The 17,855-nt window shown below is 29.9% G+C and overlaps 1 protein-coding gene across 1 annotated transcript in view; it reads left to right on the plus strand.

Moving 5' to 3' along the window:
• Positions 1-17,855, plus strand: part of LOC142329222 (uncharacterized) — a 158,722-nt gene that overhangs the window by 113,427 nt on the left and 27,440 nt on the right. The window contains exons 31-34 of the mRNA XM_075373625.1: positions 5,597-5,761; positions 7,737-7,842; positions 12,395-12,459; positions 16,420-16,584. Coding sequence (XP_075229740.1) covers positions 5,597-5,761; positions 7,737-7,842; positions 12,395-12,459; positions 16,420-16,584 — 501 coding nt within the window. The remainder of the gene's footprint in view (positions 1-5,596; positions 5,762-7,736; positions 7,843-12,394; positions 12,460-16,419; positions 16,585-17,855) is intronic.

The following is a 17,855-nucleotide window of genomic DNA, read 5'->3' on the forward strand; positions in this document are numbered from 1 at the left end:
AGTACATCGCATTCCCTTCCGGTTGAAGGCTGGGGTAAAATTTATTTATTATATACATCAATTACTTTAAAAATGACGTGGTTTGAAAAAGCTTGGTTATATGAACTTTCTTGTATTTTATGCAAGAAAATTTTGTAAAAATTTCTTTATAAATATAGAGAAGAAAAATTTTGTAATATATAACATTCCAAATACGTCTGTGTAGGAGTGGAATATTTGCTTATATTATTGTACATTCGGATCTTCGCCAGTATATGTTGACAAATACAGATATAATCTCTGGTGGGGGTAGAAACAATAACTAGAAATTAAAATAAAAAAAAAATCACCCAATACCGATCTCTAAGGTAAATAGACAGGAAACTCTCATAAAAAAAATGAAGTTTAAATTTAAGCCAAACATAACCTACGCTCTTTTTGCTTGCTAACCTTGTCTGATTAACATTAAAAATACAAATTATATATGTTATTCTCCAACATTAGAGGCAATTAATCAATTTTAACACATTAGCATTCACTGATGGTGAAAGTGGAGTAAGATGTTTTTATAAAAAAATTGAACGAAGGACAAACCATCTGACCATTTATTTGTATCATTATTGTTCATCCATGCAATTAATATATTCTTTATATCCTGATTGGCCCTTTCAATTTATAAAGTGTTGAATATTTTATTAAATTTTTTTATAAATATGGTGAATTTGTACAAGTTTTTCATTACAGTCAGGAGTTAAAATGTTTTGTATTTGTATGCATAGATTTTCTACTATTGATTTTAGTATGTTTTAATGTTGAATTTTTTTTAAGATCTTAACATTTTTCTTGTTTATTCGGTACTTAAAATTGAATAGTGTAATATTCCCTTAAGGAAACAAAGTTTGTTTCTTAGGTAGGCCCCTGCCTCGCTTATGGGAAAGGATATTGAGTTGTATAAAATTAAAACTTATACTTTCATAAAATATCAGTTAAGATACTATTTAAACAATTATTTTAATTTTGTTCAAAGTAACGCATTAATTTTAATCATGGCATTTATGCTACACTTTGTGTTGAGAATAATGCATTAAATTATGTTAATTTATGCATTAAATAAACTCTCTCCGTCTGTTGCTGTTATACCAAATGGTAATGATACCTACTTTGTGAAATTGTTTAGTTCTTGCGGAATAAGGAATTAAGAGTTTCTTAAAATTTAAAGTAAACTAAGGATTATATCAATAAAATATTCATTAGTACATTAATTTGTCTCATTGTATTGTATATCCTGGTCTTTCATGTTACTTGACATATATGAATATGAAGAATATATCTGAGAATTAACTTTCTTTGAGAGTAAAGATGTTCATAATATAAATATTGAATGGAGAGAAGATATCATTTGCAGAGCTGTGCATCACCTACATTTACAGGGTGATGTGTAATAGTATATTGAACCAAGAGGCAGCCACATTCTGTAGTATAGGGTGCTTTTTGTATGAGTATAAATAAATGCTGTTTTCAGGGATGACTTGTCTCATCTTAGATCACATACAACCATTCAGCTGTGTCACCTAACAATTTTTCTTTTTCAGCTACTAAGGATAAAAAACAAACTCAACCGGCTGCTGAAAATGACTTTGATAGTAGTTTAATTATGGTAAGAAATGAAGACTGTAATTTAGATTCTTTTAATGATCTGTCTAACCCTAGTGATAATTGTAACAGTAAAGTTGAAGTTGTTACATTAGAAAAAAATGGTGATAACTTGAAAAATAATTTTAAAGAGTACATTGATAAAATTTGGGATGAGAGTGAGTCTGATGATTAATTTCATGTAAATGAATACATTGAGTAAAATGATTTTTATGGTTGTATGCCTTTCTATATTTAAAAGAAATAAAAGATTTCTTTTAAATATGAAAAATTTAATTAAAATATAATGGATAACAAACATATCTTTATTTGGTTGGGAAATTAGTTATTAATGGTACCTTAATGTGTTTTTCCTAGATCAATATACCAGATAAAATACGCATAAAAAAATGAAAAGAATAGTTAGTGTTTCTCTTTGTATTGATAAATTAAAACTGAATTTTATTTGTTCATTCGAAATGATTATCTTTATGGTATAGATAATAGCAGGATAGTCTTTTTAAAAATACAAAATTTAAATTAAATTAATTCACTTATTATAATCGCTTTGTTTAAATGGACGTATAAGTGAAACATTTTCAATTTTTTAATTTGATATTTATTTTTATTACAGTTTTCTATTGTAGTCAGGATTTTTCTGTATTTACATTAGGTTATCAAATAAATTAGTATATCACATTCTATTAGTTTAATCAGATATGCCTTGTAAAATCTGTCAATAATGTACTGTATTAATGAGTGAGTGTAAAGTAGTTTGTATTTTTTAAAAGATGATGAAAAATTTTATTGGTAATGACTTGAGTGATGTGTGATCAGAACTGTAATTAATTTAATCATTGTTATTTTTGGTGATATTTATTTAAGTGTTTAAATTTTTTTGAGTTGTTAATTTTTTTTATAAGTAATATTATATGTATATTTATTATCAAGTTAAAAATTATGATTTATCTGAATAAGATTGTCTTTTCTTGTTGAATTCCTTCAATCTTCCCAGTCTTCCTGTGGTCTTTGTCTTCAGTAAAATTCATTGGGCGGCTTCTATAAGTCATTTTGATTATTGTTCTTGTTCATTTTGATTACTGTTCACTTCGTATTTTAAGTGCTGGAATGTGCTGAAGAAAGAGATTCTTACTTCACTTGTTCATTATTTAATAATAGTAGTGGTCAGTGATAAGCTTTTAATATTTTAATTGTTTGGATGTTTGGTATTTTTTAAGATTATAATAAACTCCTGCTTTTTAATGCTCTTTAATTGGTTTTATTAAAGTGCTTATGTGTGATCTTTTGTGGCATTGAAACCAAGCATACTCTTGTCTTTTTTTTTTATGGGTTTATGTCATCTACATCTTCAAAATCTAATGCAAATGTTTGCCTTCCTTTGTTACTTTATTTAATATGTTTGGATAATTTTCAGTAAGCTAAAACATGTAAACCTCTCTAGCTTTATCCAATGTTGTTAAGATAAAATGTCTTTGCCGAGCATTATTATATAACTACTAATGTAGTCGGCTCATTAAGGGATGTAGGACCTGATATTGAAGAGTTAATCAATCTCTTCTGTTAAGATTTGCTTCTACTTCTTGTACAGGGTGTTCCATATAAAACGCAACCCATCAATCACTCATCCATGAAATTTCAAAAGTCAAGCTTACTCCCTTACTCGATACTGAAATGGACTCGTCGAACATCTCAACATCGCGGCGACGCAGTAGAACACTACCGATAGTAACAACAATGCAATCATAATGTTCAGTGTATTGCTAGAGACAAGATGGTGTTTTCTCTAGATGAACGTGTTTTCATTGTTGAGTTGTACTAAAGTATGAAATCAGTGATTGCAGTGCAAGATTTGTTTCGCCATAAGTACCCAGATAAACCAGTTTCATTTGGATGGCTACGTAAACAGCCAAAACAGTAGAATTTGGAGTGCTGAAAATCCCCACGTTTATCACGAAAAACAATTGCACTCGCAGAAGTTGAGCGTGTGGTCCGCGATATTGTGGAAGAAAATAACTGGTCCTATTATTTTCGAGTACACCATTAATGCAGAACGATATCGGATATTTTATTTCAGTTCATTGCACTCTTGGAAGTGGAAGACAGACACTGCTGGCTACAACATGACGGTGCAACATCGCACTACGCAGGTTCAACTTCTGATTTCGCCGAGGAATTCTTTGGTAATCGTGTTATCGGTCGAGGCTTGTGGCTACCAAGATCTCCAGATTTGACTGCGGCGGATTTTTTTTTTCTACGTGGTTACCTCAAAGAAAAAGCCTACAGCAACAAACCATGAACACATGAACAATTGAAAGTCAATATTGAACAAGCTGTATTAAATATCCAGCCACAAACTTTGAAAAAAGTTGCAAGAAATGTTGTAAAAAGAATTAAAGCTTGTATTCAAGAAGAATGGCGGCCACTTCCAACATTTACATTTACACATGCCTTTTTATTATTTCAATACCTACCAATATAAGGTTGGGTTGTGTTATATATATGGGACACCCCGTATATCACTTTGAGACATTGTTCTTTACTTAAACGGAACAGATACAACACTTTTTACTTTTTTTGAATATTTGACCTTATTTTTTAACTGTAAATTTAAAAACTTAGTTTGCAAAACTATTAAATTAATTTGTAAACTTTTTAAAATAAATTTGCTATCATTCATTTCTTTTCATATCCAATCCTGTTTGTTTTTAATTTTATGTTTTTCTTCTTCGGTTATCACCTTTCTGTGATATTTTCCTAAAGAATATGTTGATTTGTTTTTGTTTCTGTATCATCAAAAATTTATAATTCATTGTCCTCAGTGTAAAGTAGTAAATTTACCCAGACATAAAACAAGTGTGTAGTAACAAAAATCTCAGTTAAAATTACGTAATAAGCTTGTAAAAAAAAAGTATTAAAAGCAGGTTAGGCAATATAAGAAAACTAACACTTTAAAAATCTTATATTTTTCTATAAAACTACACTCGTGTTAGGTCGTACATTCTACATTCTATTAGGTCATACAATTCAGGAACTGTGAAAATGATAAAAGTAGTGCTATGCTATAAAGCACGCTTTCAGAAAGAAGAGGAAAGTTTTAAACAAGACAGCCAGTTAAAAAGAAAAAAACCTGTATTTCTATTGCAAGAACATTTAAATTGGTCACTAAAAATATATTGTTTTTTTTTATGCAGCCCATCAGTTGCTTATTTTTCTAGTAAATTAATCGGGTCATCATAAGAAGTTAGTAATTACAGAAAGTAATAATACTGTTGAAAGCAAATTTACTACATTTCAAGTTAATTATTTGTCAATGAACAAAGGTGTAAGCAATAAAGAATCGGATCAAAGGGAAAATGGACATTTGTCAAGTGTTCCGATAAATCATGAATTTCTACTCTGTTTTACTCTGGTTTACTTTAAGCTTGCATGTACTCTGGAATGATGTGTAAATTATATTGTGTGCTTTCTTGTTTTCATTGCTCTAACTAGTTTATTTTTCCATTATAGTGTTTTTATCATTTATATTTAACAAAGAAAATTATAGTTTTTTTTTTAAATTTATGTTTACATTTTTAATTTACATAGTTTATGTTACATTTATTGTATAAATTGCTGTGTTTGTTTGTACATGCAGTTTATAGATTTTATAATTATTGGTCATTTCAGATCTTGCATATAAGAAAAGTATAATTTAGTTTTATAAAAATGATTCTGTAAATTTATAAAAATATAATTTAAAAAATGTGTGATTGTCTGCTTATGCAGGTATCATAGGTAAATCATTTCCACAGAATGAATGAAAGAGTTGATTCTGATTCTGACAAAATCCCAAAAATTAAATGTTGAATGAATCTTTGTCATTCAAAAGTATGTTAAGTTAATTGTAAATTCTTTTATATGTATTATTCTTATTTCTCATTATTAGATGACTATTTATAAATAATTTGTTTTATTTTCATTTTAGGATGATTTGAGAGATAATGGACCAACAGATTTTAATATTGCAGAAAGTAATAATAATGTTGAAAGCAAATTTAGTACATTTCTAGGTAATGATTTTGCACAAATCAAAGATGTAAGCAATAAAGAATTGGATCAAAAGGAAAATGGAAATCTGTTAAATGTTCCGGTAAATCATAAATATTTAATATCAATGTATTATTAATAGTGTTATGTTTTTTGTAATGTTTTCTTTTTTGGAGTGATTCCTTGGGACTTAAAAAAGCACAGTGGAGTTGTAAGTTAAAACAAGCCTGAAATGCTCCTTGAAATGTAAACAGTTGTAGGCTTACTCTGAAGTTTATAATTGTTAATAAAAATTGATAAATAAAAAAAATAAATTAGTGTGGTATAACACATTATATGCTAAAATCAAACAATATATTTAACTGAAAAGTACATAGTATATTATTATGAGGGTGAGTCAAATTTAAACCTTAATTTTGCTATTCTATGCAGCAAGCAGTTCCGTGTTGAATGTCGGAGTGAGAACTTAATGTTCGGTGTGTTAGAGAGGGGGAACCAGTTTGGCTCTTCAACACTGTTCTGTTGCACAATGTATAATCATAAAGTTGTTAACTATTGAAGGCATTAGACTCGTGGAAATTTTAGCTTGTTTAAAGGTACAGTTTGCGGATGCTACACTGTCCCAGAACCAAGTGTATATGTGGCCCAGACAATTTAAGGGCGGGCAAAAAGTATAGAAAACGAGTCATGATCGACACCCAAGGTCAAGTCTCATAGCTGACAACATCTGTGCCATTCAAGAACTTATCGAAGGTGGTTTTCAGTTCACTGTTGAAGAAATGGATTGAGCACTCCCATAGAGTATCATCTATGGGAGTGTTCAATCCATTATCACTGATCATCTTGGCTTTAGAAAAATTAGTGTTTGATGTGTTTAGATGTTATTGACTGAAAATCAAAAGCAATTCATGTTGGTGATCTGTGAGAGACTTCCGAATTGATTTCAGAAAGAAGGGACGATTTTTTGAGGTCACGTGTGATCATCAAAGTCTGGAGTCAAAAATGGCAAGTATGGAGTGGCGAAGGAAGGATAGAGCTGCCCAGTGAAGGCCAAAACCCATCTGTCAGCCGGAAAAAATCTTGCAATGATTTCTTTTGACTCGGGGAGAGTTTTACTCATTGATTATCTCCACTATCAACAAACAGCAAACGCAGCTTTCCATTGCCAGCAGCTGCATTCAACAAAAGCGGGGTATGCCCATCAGAGATGTCATTCTTCTCCATGGCAATGACAGGTTGCATACTGTGGTTTTGACAAGAGATAAATTGGAAAAAATTCACTGGGAAACCCTGGACCACTCTCCCTACAGTCCAGATTTGTCCCCCTCTGACCATTTTTTGTTTACGCCCTTGAAAGAATTGCTTGAAGGAGAACGATTTGTAAACAATGAAAACATCAAGGAGTGCATGTGCAATTGGTTGATTGTTTGTCCTCAAACTTTTTATGAACAAGCAGTATTCAAGCTTCCAAATTGTTGGTAAAAATGTGTAGATATGTGCAGAAGACTGCACTCTTACTTTTATTTTTAATTTTGCCAAGAAAAAGTCCTTCACCTTAAAAATCAAAGTACAATGTACTATTTTTATTATGTACCGATCAGAAAAAAAAAATGTACTTATTTATAACACGATTCAGTTCGCTACATGCTATTCATATTTTTTTAAAGGAACTAATGAACATAGTAATAATCATTGTTATTTAAAAAAGATTCATATGTCATTAAGTATGTCTTATATATTATGATGTGCACCACCTTGTGTATTGTTTAGATTTGGTAATGGTTTAGGCAGTCTATTAAATAAAGAAGTAGAAGGGGTTTTTAAAGAATAACATAAGAAAAAACATTATTCTGATTTGATTCTGAATGAAAAAGACATGAATAGAAGAAAGACATCTGCAATTTGCTCAGTAGCAGTTGAGCAGTTGGATACTTAGGAAAGGATAAATATAATTACATCTGAAACATGTAGTCAGTAAAATATTAGTGAATCACTTTTAAAATGTTTTTATTTACTCATTAATATTTTATAATTATTTCAATGTCACATTTTAAAAGTTCTTACATTTTTTTTTGCAGAGTTTTGAAACTGTTTCTGATGGTCCAGTTAAGACTGTTTTTAACGCTCCAGGGAACCTTAAAGATATTATTGAAGATATTTGGAGTGATAATTGTCCTGTTCCTGGTAAGTGTTGAATAATTTTATTTTTATTTAGTTATATTTACAAATTTTCTTTTTTCGTATTTCTAGACAGTTTTTATTTATTTATCATTCTTTTCTTAAAAGGATACATTTACACCATTACACAAAGGAAAACTGTGTGTGGTTCTCCATGAATTCCCTTCTGGTATTTCTTATGCATAAAAAGAAAAAAAAGGATTATATGATTGATTCAGATTTCTTGTTGTTGTAGAACTGTTCTTTACATATTATTTATCAAAAAGGCTGAGCAGTAACAAGGAATTGCCAAGATGTGTTTGTAATAAAATCACAAGTTATTAACATATGATTAAATTACTAATATTCATTAAATCAGTTAATTTGATAAAATTTATACAAATCTCAAACAATTATGAAATTTATAAAAATTAAATTAGCTGTTTGGTAAGCGAACTGAAAACTTCTAACAGCTGAAAATAAAAAGTGAAAAATCTTGGACTTTTTTTAATTTATGTGTCATTTATGAGATATTTTACTGTTAATGTTTGCATATTACCCAAATTTTATGTATTTGATAAAAGTAGTAGTCCTTGATGAGTGAGCATTGAGTTTGTGTGGAGTACATATTTATTATTTCTGCTTTTTTATTGCAGCATTATTTTTGATAGACATTGTGTGATGATTGGTCAGCAGAAATAATAACTGCTGATTTCAAGTGACCAATAGATTTATCAAAAGTCTGTAAGAACATAATTACAATTTCATGTTTTTAGGTCTTTTTTAATAACCTCATTTTTAACTCCATAATAAAAAATTGTTAACTGTCACTTTTCAACTCTGTTTGTAGCATAGGTATGTGTGTCCACATTATGTTTACAATCCTTTTTAAGATAAAGAAAGGGAATATCAAAATATTTTTTCACAGATCTCTTGGTTTTTAAACTTTATTTCATTTTTGGTCAATTAATATTGCATTAGATAATAAATAGCATGAGCAAGTTGTTACCAGCTGTGAAACAACTTATTCATATACAACTGTATGCAGGCAAGCTGTTCACTTAGTCTAACATGAGGACACTAATTTTACATATCTGATGTAAAAGTATATGCAACTTATATCAAAGTTATATGCAACTGGATTATAACTACATGACTATTTAATTATAACAATTAGTAGATGTAATAGTATGGAGAAATTAAAGTTGTTTATATCTATTTAGTTAAAACCAGTTATACAGTATGCTTTATTATTATGTTGTGGTGTATTAGGTTGGTTGCCCAGTGGGTTCATTGGGCGTTGCTCACTAATAGACAATATATATTAGTTGTTGAGCTGTGATTGAACATGCTTTGTTTAATTTTATGTGGTTTCATTTATTGGAATCAATAGTTGTGAGAAACGTAATGTTTCTTTTGGTAGAGAAGTGTATTTTTCTTGTTAAATATGACTTAAATGAAGGTGACAAGTATAGTGATTTAGTGAAGTCTTCTGGAAAGTTTCCGCATACTCCTGTTCCTCGCTTTAATGCAGTTCAAACTCTTATCAAAACATTTTGGGCAACAGGCTCTGTTGAAGATGCTGATCGAAGTGGAAGACTACTTAAACTAAATGGAACAGAAGCTGCTTGATATTTTGGATGCTATGGCCGAAAGTTCTTCAAAATCAATGCTAAGTTAGCACGCTATTACACATAAATCTGTAAGAAAAGAACTGGAACCTTTCCCTCACAAAGTTATGTGTGTTCAAGAAGTGAAACCTACAGATCATGCCAAAAGACTAAATTATTGTCAATGGTTTAAACATTTCATTGACCAAAATAATGTAGTTATCCTAGACATTCTGGTTTTACAGATGAAGCATGGTTTCATCTGGAAGGGTATTCACAAAATACACAACTTTGATCGACTACTAACCCCCATGAATTACACAAACAATCTTTACACAAAATGAAAATTGGAGTCTGGGTTTGTGTCAGTAGAATATGCATTATGGTTCAATCTTTTTTCAAAATACCGTTAATAGTGATCATTACTGTACAGTTTAAACAAACTTTAGTAAGTTAACTGAAGTGGAACTCAATCAGATTGGTTCCAACAAGATGGCGCCACAGTGCGCTCAGGTCAAAGACATTTTTACAAACTGTCTTTGGTGAATGAATCATTTCGAGGTGTTTGTGGCCTGTACAATCGCCCGATCTGACTCTCCTAGATTACTTTCTGTGGGGGGAAATGAAATGAGCAGCATATCGTATAAGACCATGCACAATTGACGGAACTAAAAACCGCAACAACAGCATATGTACGAGACATTCTAGTACATTTGCTGGTTAAAACGTTTGAAAACAAATTGAAGCATGTGCTGTGTTATATTATATTGATGTTGGAGAGATCATTTTAAATAACATCTATTAACTATATTCCAGTTATTTTTAATTTCTGTTTCTATAAAATAATGAAAGTTAGTTCTGTTTCTATAAAGTAATAATTAAGAAAGTTTTGTCATTACACTTCCATAATTGAATTGCACAGTAACTTTCCGAACACACTGTAGTAAAATATCAGTGCAAATCTGTTCTAACCAACTCTGGTACATTCTGGTGTATTTGGTTAGCAGTTGAAATATTTTTATCAATCCATAAGTAATTCATACATTTTTTCTTTTTATACATATTAAAAAAAAAAAATAAATAAATTTAACTTTCCTCAGGTATAGTAAATCTAAAACACTACCTTGCATTAATGCTTTGACTACAGATTGAATTAATACTTATTAAGAATGCGCATAATTAGTTAACAGTTAGTGGCAACATTTCTAGCTGCCTTTCAGCTAGAAGGCTCTATCTTTGAATGTTGCTCATACTTGGCACTTTTTCACACAATTCAAAATGTATTTCTTATATGAAAAAAGGAGAATAGGATAATTAATTAGGTGTTGGCCTGTAGTTACCAGAGAGAGAATAAAAAAATAGTTATTATTTTTTTTAGAAAAAAAGACTAATCTCCTTAGTACATCGCATTCCCTTCCGGTTGAAGGCTGGGGTAAAATTTATTTATTATATACATCAATTACTTTAAAAATGACGTGGTTTGAAAAAGCTTGGTTATATGAACTTTCTTGTATTTTATGCAAGAAAATTTTGTAAAAATTTCTTTATAAATATAGAGAAGAAAAATTTTGTAATATATAACATTCCAAATACGTCTGTGTAGGAGTGGAATATTTGCTTATATTATTGTACATTCGGATCTTCGCCAGTATATGTTGACAAATACAGATATAATCTCTGGTGGGGGTAGAAACAATAACTAGAAATTAAAATAAAAAAAAAATCACCCAATACCGATCTCTAAGGTAAATAGACAGGAAACTCTCATAAAAAAAATGAAGTTTAAATTTAAGCCAAACATAACCTACGCTCTTTTTGCTTGCTAACCTTGTCTGATTAACATTAAAAATACAAATTATATATGTTATTCTCCAACATTAGAGGCAATTAATCAATTTTAACACATTAGCATTCACTGATGGTGAAAGTGGAGTAAGATGTTTTTATAAAAAAATTGAACGAAGGACAAACCATCTGACCATTTATTTGTATCATTATTGTTCATCCATGCAATTAATATATTCTTTATATCCTGATTGGCCCTTTCAATTTATAAAGTGTTGAATATTTTATTAAATTTTTTTATAAATATGGTGAATTTGTACAAGTTTTTCATTACAGTCAGGAGTTAAAATGTTTTGTATTTGTATGCATAGATTTTCTACTATTGATTTTAGTATGTTTTAATGTTGAATTTTTTTTAAGATCTTAACATTTTTCTTGTTTATTCGGTACTTAAAATTGAATAGTGTAATATTCCCTTAAGGAAACAAAGTTTGTTTCTTAGGTAGGCCCCTGCCTCGCTTATGGGAAAGGATATTGAGTTGTATAAAATTAAAACTTATACTTTCATAAAATATCAGTTAAGATACTATTTAAACAATTATTTTAATTTTGTTCAAAGTAACGCATTAATTTTAATCATGGCATTTATGCTACACTTTGTGTTGAGAATAATGCATTAAATTATGTTAATTTATGCATTAAATAAACTCTCTCCGTCTGTTGCTGTTATACCAAATGGTAATGATACCTACTTTGTGAAATTGTTTAGTTCTTGCGGAATAAGGAATTAAGAGTTTCTTAAAATTTAAAGTAAACTAAGGATTATATCAATAAAATATTCATTAGTACATTAATTTGTCTCATTGTATTGTATATCCTGGTCTTTCATGTTACTTGACATATATGAATATGAAGAATATATCTGAGAATTAACTTTCTTTGAGAGTAAAGATGTTCATAATATAAATATTGAATGGAGAGAAGATATCATTTGCAGAGCTGTGCATCACCTACATTTACAGGGTGATGTGTAATAGTATATTGAACCAAGAGGCAGCCACATTCTGTAGTATAGGGTGCTTTTTGTATGAGTATAAATAAATGCTGTTTTCAGGGATGACTTGTCTCATCTTAGATCACATACAACCATTCAGCTGTGTCACCTAACAATTTTTCTTTTTCAGCTACTAAGGATAAAAAACAAACTCAACCGGCTGCTGAAAATGACTTTGATAGTAGTTTAATTATGGTAAGAAATGAAGACTGTAATTTAGATTCTTTTAATGATCTGTCTAACCCTAGTGATAATTGTAACAGTAAAGTTGAAGTTGTTACATTAGAAAAAAATGGTGATAACTTGAAAAATAATTTTAAAGAGTACATTGATAAAATTTGGGATGAGAGTGAGTCTGATGATTAATTTCATGTAAATGAATACATTGAGTAAAATGATTTTTATGGTTGTATGCCTTTCTATATTTAAAAGAAATAAAAGATTTCTTTTAAATATGAAAAATTTAATTAAAATATAATGGATAACAAACATATCTTTATTTGGTTGGGAAATTAGTTATTAATGGTACCTTAATGTGTTTTTCCTAGATCAATATACCAGATAAAATACGCATAAAAAAATGAAAAGAATAGTTAGTGTTTCACTTTGTATTGATAAATTAAAACTGAATTTTATTTGTTCATTCGAAATGATTATCTTTATGGTATAGATAATAGCAGGATAGTCTTTTTAAAAATACAAAATTTAAATTAAATTAATTCACTTATTATAATCGCTTTGTTTAAATGGACGTATAAGTGAAACATTTTCAATTTTTTAATTTGATATTTATTTTTATTACAGTTTTCTATTGTAGTCAGGATTTTTCTGTATTTACATTAGGTTATCAAATAAATTAGTATATCACATTCTATTAGTTTAATCAGATATGCCTTGTAAAATCTGTCAATAATGTACTGTATTAATGAGTGAGTGTAAAGTAGTTTGTATTTTTTAAAAGATGATGAAAAATTTTATTGGTAATGACTTGAGTGATGTGTGATCAGAACTGTAATTAATTTAATCATTGTTATTTTTGGTGATATTTATTTAAGTGTTTAAATTTTTTTGAGTTGTTAATTTTTTTTATAAGTAATATTATATGTATATTTATTATCAAGTTAAAAATTATGATTTATCTGAATAAGATTGTCTTTTCTTGTTGAATTCCTTCAATCTTCCCAGTCTTCCTGTGGTCTTTGTCTTCAGTAAAATTCATTGGGCGGCTTCTATAAGTCATTTTGATTATTGTTCTTGTTCATTTTGATTACTGTTCACTTCGTATTTTAAGTGCTGGAATGTGCTGAAGAAAGAGATTCTTACTTCACTTGTTCATTATTTAATAATAGTAGTGGTCAGTGATAAGCTTTTAATATTTTAATTGTTTGGATGTTTGGTATTTTTTAAGATTATAATAAACTCCTGCTTTTTAATGCTCTTTAATTGGTTTTATTAAAGTGCTTATGTGTGATCTTTTGTGGCATTGAAACCAAGCATACTCTTGTCTTTTTTTTTTATGGGTTTATGTCATCTACATCTTCAAAATCTAATGCAAATGTTTGCCTTCCTTTGTTACTTTATTTAATATGTTTGGATAATTTTCAGTAAGCTAAAACATGTAAACCTCTCTAGCTTTATCCAATGTTGTTAAGATAAAATGTCTTTGCCGAGCATTATTATATAACTACTAATGTAGTCGGCTCATTAAGGGATGTAGGACCTGATATTGAAGAGTTAATCAATCTCTTCTGTTAAGATTTGCTTCTACTTCTTGTACAGGGTGTTCCATATAAAACGCAACCCATCAATCACTCATCCATGAAATTTCAAAAGTCAAGCTTACTCCCTTACTCGATACTGAAATGGACTCGTCGAACATCTCAACATCGCGGCGACGCAGTAGAACACTACCGATAGTAACAACAATGCAATCATAATGTTCAGTGTATTGCTAGAGACAAGATGGTGTTTTCTCTAGATGAACGTGTTTTCATTGTTGAGTTGTACTAAAGTATGAAATCAGTGATTGCAGTGCAAGATTTGTTTCGCCATAAGTACCCAGATAAACCAGTTTCATTTGGATGGCTACGTAAACAGCCAAAACAGTAGAATTTGGAGTGCTGAAAATCCCCACGTTTATCACGAAAAACAATTGCACTCGCAGAAGTTGAGCGTGTGGTCCGCGATATTGTGGAAGAAAATAACTGGTCCTATTATTTTCGAGTACACCATTAATGCAGAACGATATCGGATATTTTATTTCAGTTCATTGCACTCTTGGAAGTGGAAGACAGACACTGCTGGCTACAACATGACGGTGCAACATCGCACTACGCAGGTTCAACTTCTGATTTCGCCGAGGAATTCTTTGGTAATCGTGTTATCGGTCGAGGCTTGTGGCTACCAAGATCTCCAGATTTGACTGCGGCGGATTTTTTTTTTCTACGTGGTTACCTCAAAGAAAAAGCCTACAGCAACAAACCATGAACACATGAACAATTGAAAGTCAATATTGAACAAGCTGTATTAAATATCCAGCCACAAACTTTGAAAAAAGTTGCAAGAAATGTTGTAAAAAGAATTAAAGCTTGTATTCAAGAAGAATGGCGGCCACTTCCAACATTTACATTTACACATGCCTTTTTATTATTTCAATACCTACCAATATAAGGTTGGGTTGTGTTATATATATGGGACACCCCGTATATCACTTTGAGACATTGTTCTTTACTTAAACGGAACAGATACAACACTTTTTACTTTTTTTGAATATTTGACCTTATTTTTTAACTGTAAATTTAAAAACTTAGTTTGCAAAACTATTAAATTAATTTGTAAACTTTTTAAAATAAATTTGCTATCATTCATTTCTTTTCATATCCAATCCTGTTTGTTTTTAATTTTATGTTTTTCTTCTTCGGTTATCACCTTTCTGTGATATTTTCCTAAAGAATATGTTGATTTGTTTTTGTTTCTGTATCATCAAAAATTTATAATTCATTGTCCTCAGTGTAAAGTAGTAAATTTACCCAGACATAAAACAAGTGTGTAGTAACAAAAATCTCAGTTAAAATTACGTAATAAGCTTGTAAAAAAAAAGTATTAAAAGCAGGTTAGGCAATATAAGAAAACTAACACTTTAAAAATCTTATATTTTTCTATAAAACTACACTCGTGTTAGGTCGTACATTCTACATTCTATTAGGTCATACAATTCAGGAACTGTGAAAATGATAAAAGTAGTGCTATGCTATAAAGCACGCTTTCAGAAAGAAGAGGAAAGTTTTAAACAAGACAGCCAGTTAAAAAGAAAAAAACCTGTATTTCTATTGCAAGAACATTTAAATTGGTCACTAAAAATATATTGTTTTTTTTTATGCAGCCCATCAGTTGCTTATTTTTCTAGTAAATTAATCGGGTCATCATAAGAAGTTAGTAATTACAGAAAGTAATAATACTGTTGAAAGCAAATTTACTACATTTCAAGTTAATTATTTGTCAATGAACAAAGGTGTAAGCAATAAAGAATCGGATCAAAGGGAAAATGGACATTTGTCAAGTGTTCCGATAAATCATGAATTTCTACTCTGTTTTACTCTGGTTTACTTTAAGCTTGCATGTACTCTGGAATGATGTGTAAATTATATTGTGTGCTTTCTTGTTTTCATTGCTCTAACTAGTTTATTTTTCCATTATAGTGTTTTTATCATTTATATTTAACAAAGAAAATTATAGTTTTTTTTTTAAATTTATGTTTACATTTTTAATTTACATAGTTTATGTTACATTTATTGTATAAATTGCTGTGTTTGTTTGTACATGCAGTTTATAGATTTTATAATTATTGGTCATTTCAGATCTTGCATATAAGAAAAGTATAATTTAGTTTTATAAAAATGATTCTGTAAATTTATAAAAATATAATTTAAAAAATGTGTGATTGTCTGCTTATGCAGGTATCATAGGTAAATCATTTCCACAGAATGAATGAAAGAGTTGATTCTGATTCTGACAAAATCCCAAAAATTAAATGTTGAATGAATCTTTGTCATTCAAAAGTATGTTAAGTTAATTGTAAATTCTTTTATATGTATTATTCTTATTTCTCATTATTAGATGACTATTTATAAATAATTTGTTTTATTTTCATTTTAGGATGATTTGAGAGATAATGGACCAACAGATTTTAATATTGCAGAAAGTAATAATAATGTTGAAAGCAAATTTAGTACATTTCTAGGTAATGATTTTGCACAAATCAAAGATGTAAGCAATAAAGAATTGGATCAAAAGGAAAATGGAAATCTGTTAAATGTTCCGGTAAATCATAAATATTTAATATCAATGTATTATTAATAGTGTTATGTTTTTTGTAATGTTTTCTTTTTTGGAGTGATTCCTTGGGACTTAAAAAAGCACAGTGGAGTTGTAAGTTAAAACAAGCCTGAAATGCTCCTTGAAATGTAAACAGTTGTAGGCTTACTCTGAAGTTTATAATTGTTAATAAAAATTGATAAATAAAAAAAATAAATTAGTGTGGTATAACACATTATATGCTAAAATCAAACAATATATTTAACTGAAAAGTACATAGTATATTATTATGAGGGTGAGTCAAATTTAAACCTTAATTTTGCTATTCTATGCAGCAAGCAGTTCCGTGTTGAATGTCGGAGTGAGAACTTAATGTTCGGTGTGTTAGAGAGGGGGAACCAGTTTGGCTCTTCAACACTGTTCTGTTGCACAATGTATAATCATAAAGTTGTTAACTATTGAAGGCATTAGACTCGTGGAAATTTTAGCTTGTTTAAAGGTACAGTTTGCGGATGCTACACTGTCCCAGAACCAAGTGTATATGTGGCCCAGACAATTTAAGGGCGGGCAAAAAGTATAGAAAACGAGTCATGATCGACACCCAAGGTCAAGTCTCATAGCTGACAACATCTGTGCCATTCAAGAACTTATCGAAGGTGGTTTTCAGTTCACTGTTGAAGAAATGGATTGAGCACTCCCATAGAGTATCATCTATGGGAGTGTTCAATCCATTATCACTGATCATCTTGGCTTTAGAAAAATTAGTGTTTGATGTGTTTAGATGTTATTGACTGAAAATCAAAAGCAATTCATGTTGGTGATCTGTGAGAGACTTCCGAATTGATTTCAGAAAGAAGGGACGATTTTTTGAGGTCACGTGTGATCATCAAAGTCTGGAGTCAAAAATGGCAAGTATGGAGTGGCGAAGGAAGGATAGAGCTGCCCAGTGAAGGCCAAAACCCATCTGTCAGCCGGAAAAAATCTTGCAATGATTTCTTTTGACTCGGGGAGAGTTTTACTCATTGATTATCTCCACTATCAACAAACAGCAAACGCAGCTTTCCATTGCCAGCAGCTGCATTCAACAAAAGCGGGGTATGCCCATCAGAGATGTCATTCTTCTCCATGGCAATGACAGGTTGCATACTGTGGTTTTGACAAGAGATAAATTGGAAAAAATTCACTGGGAAACCCTGGACCACTCTCCCTACAGTCCAGATTTGTCCCCCTCTGACCATTTTTTGTTTACGCCCTTGAAAGAATTGCTTGAAGGAGAA

The sequence above is a fragment of the Lycorma delicatula genome, chromosome 8 (assembly GCF_047948215.1).
Source record: "Lycorma delicatula isolate Av1 chromosome 8, ASM4794821v1, whole genome shotgun sequence".
Taxonomy (NCBI): domain Eukaryota; kingdom Metazoa; phylum Arthropoda; class Insecta; order Hemiptera; family Fulgoridae; genus Lycorma; species Lycorma delicatula.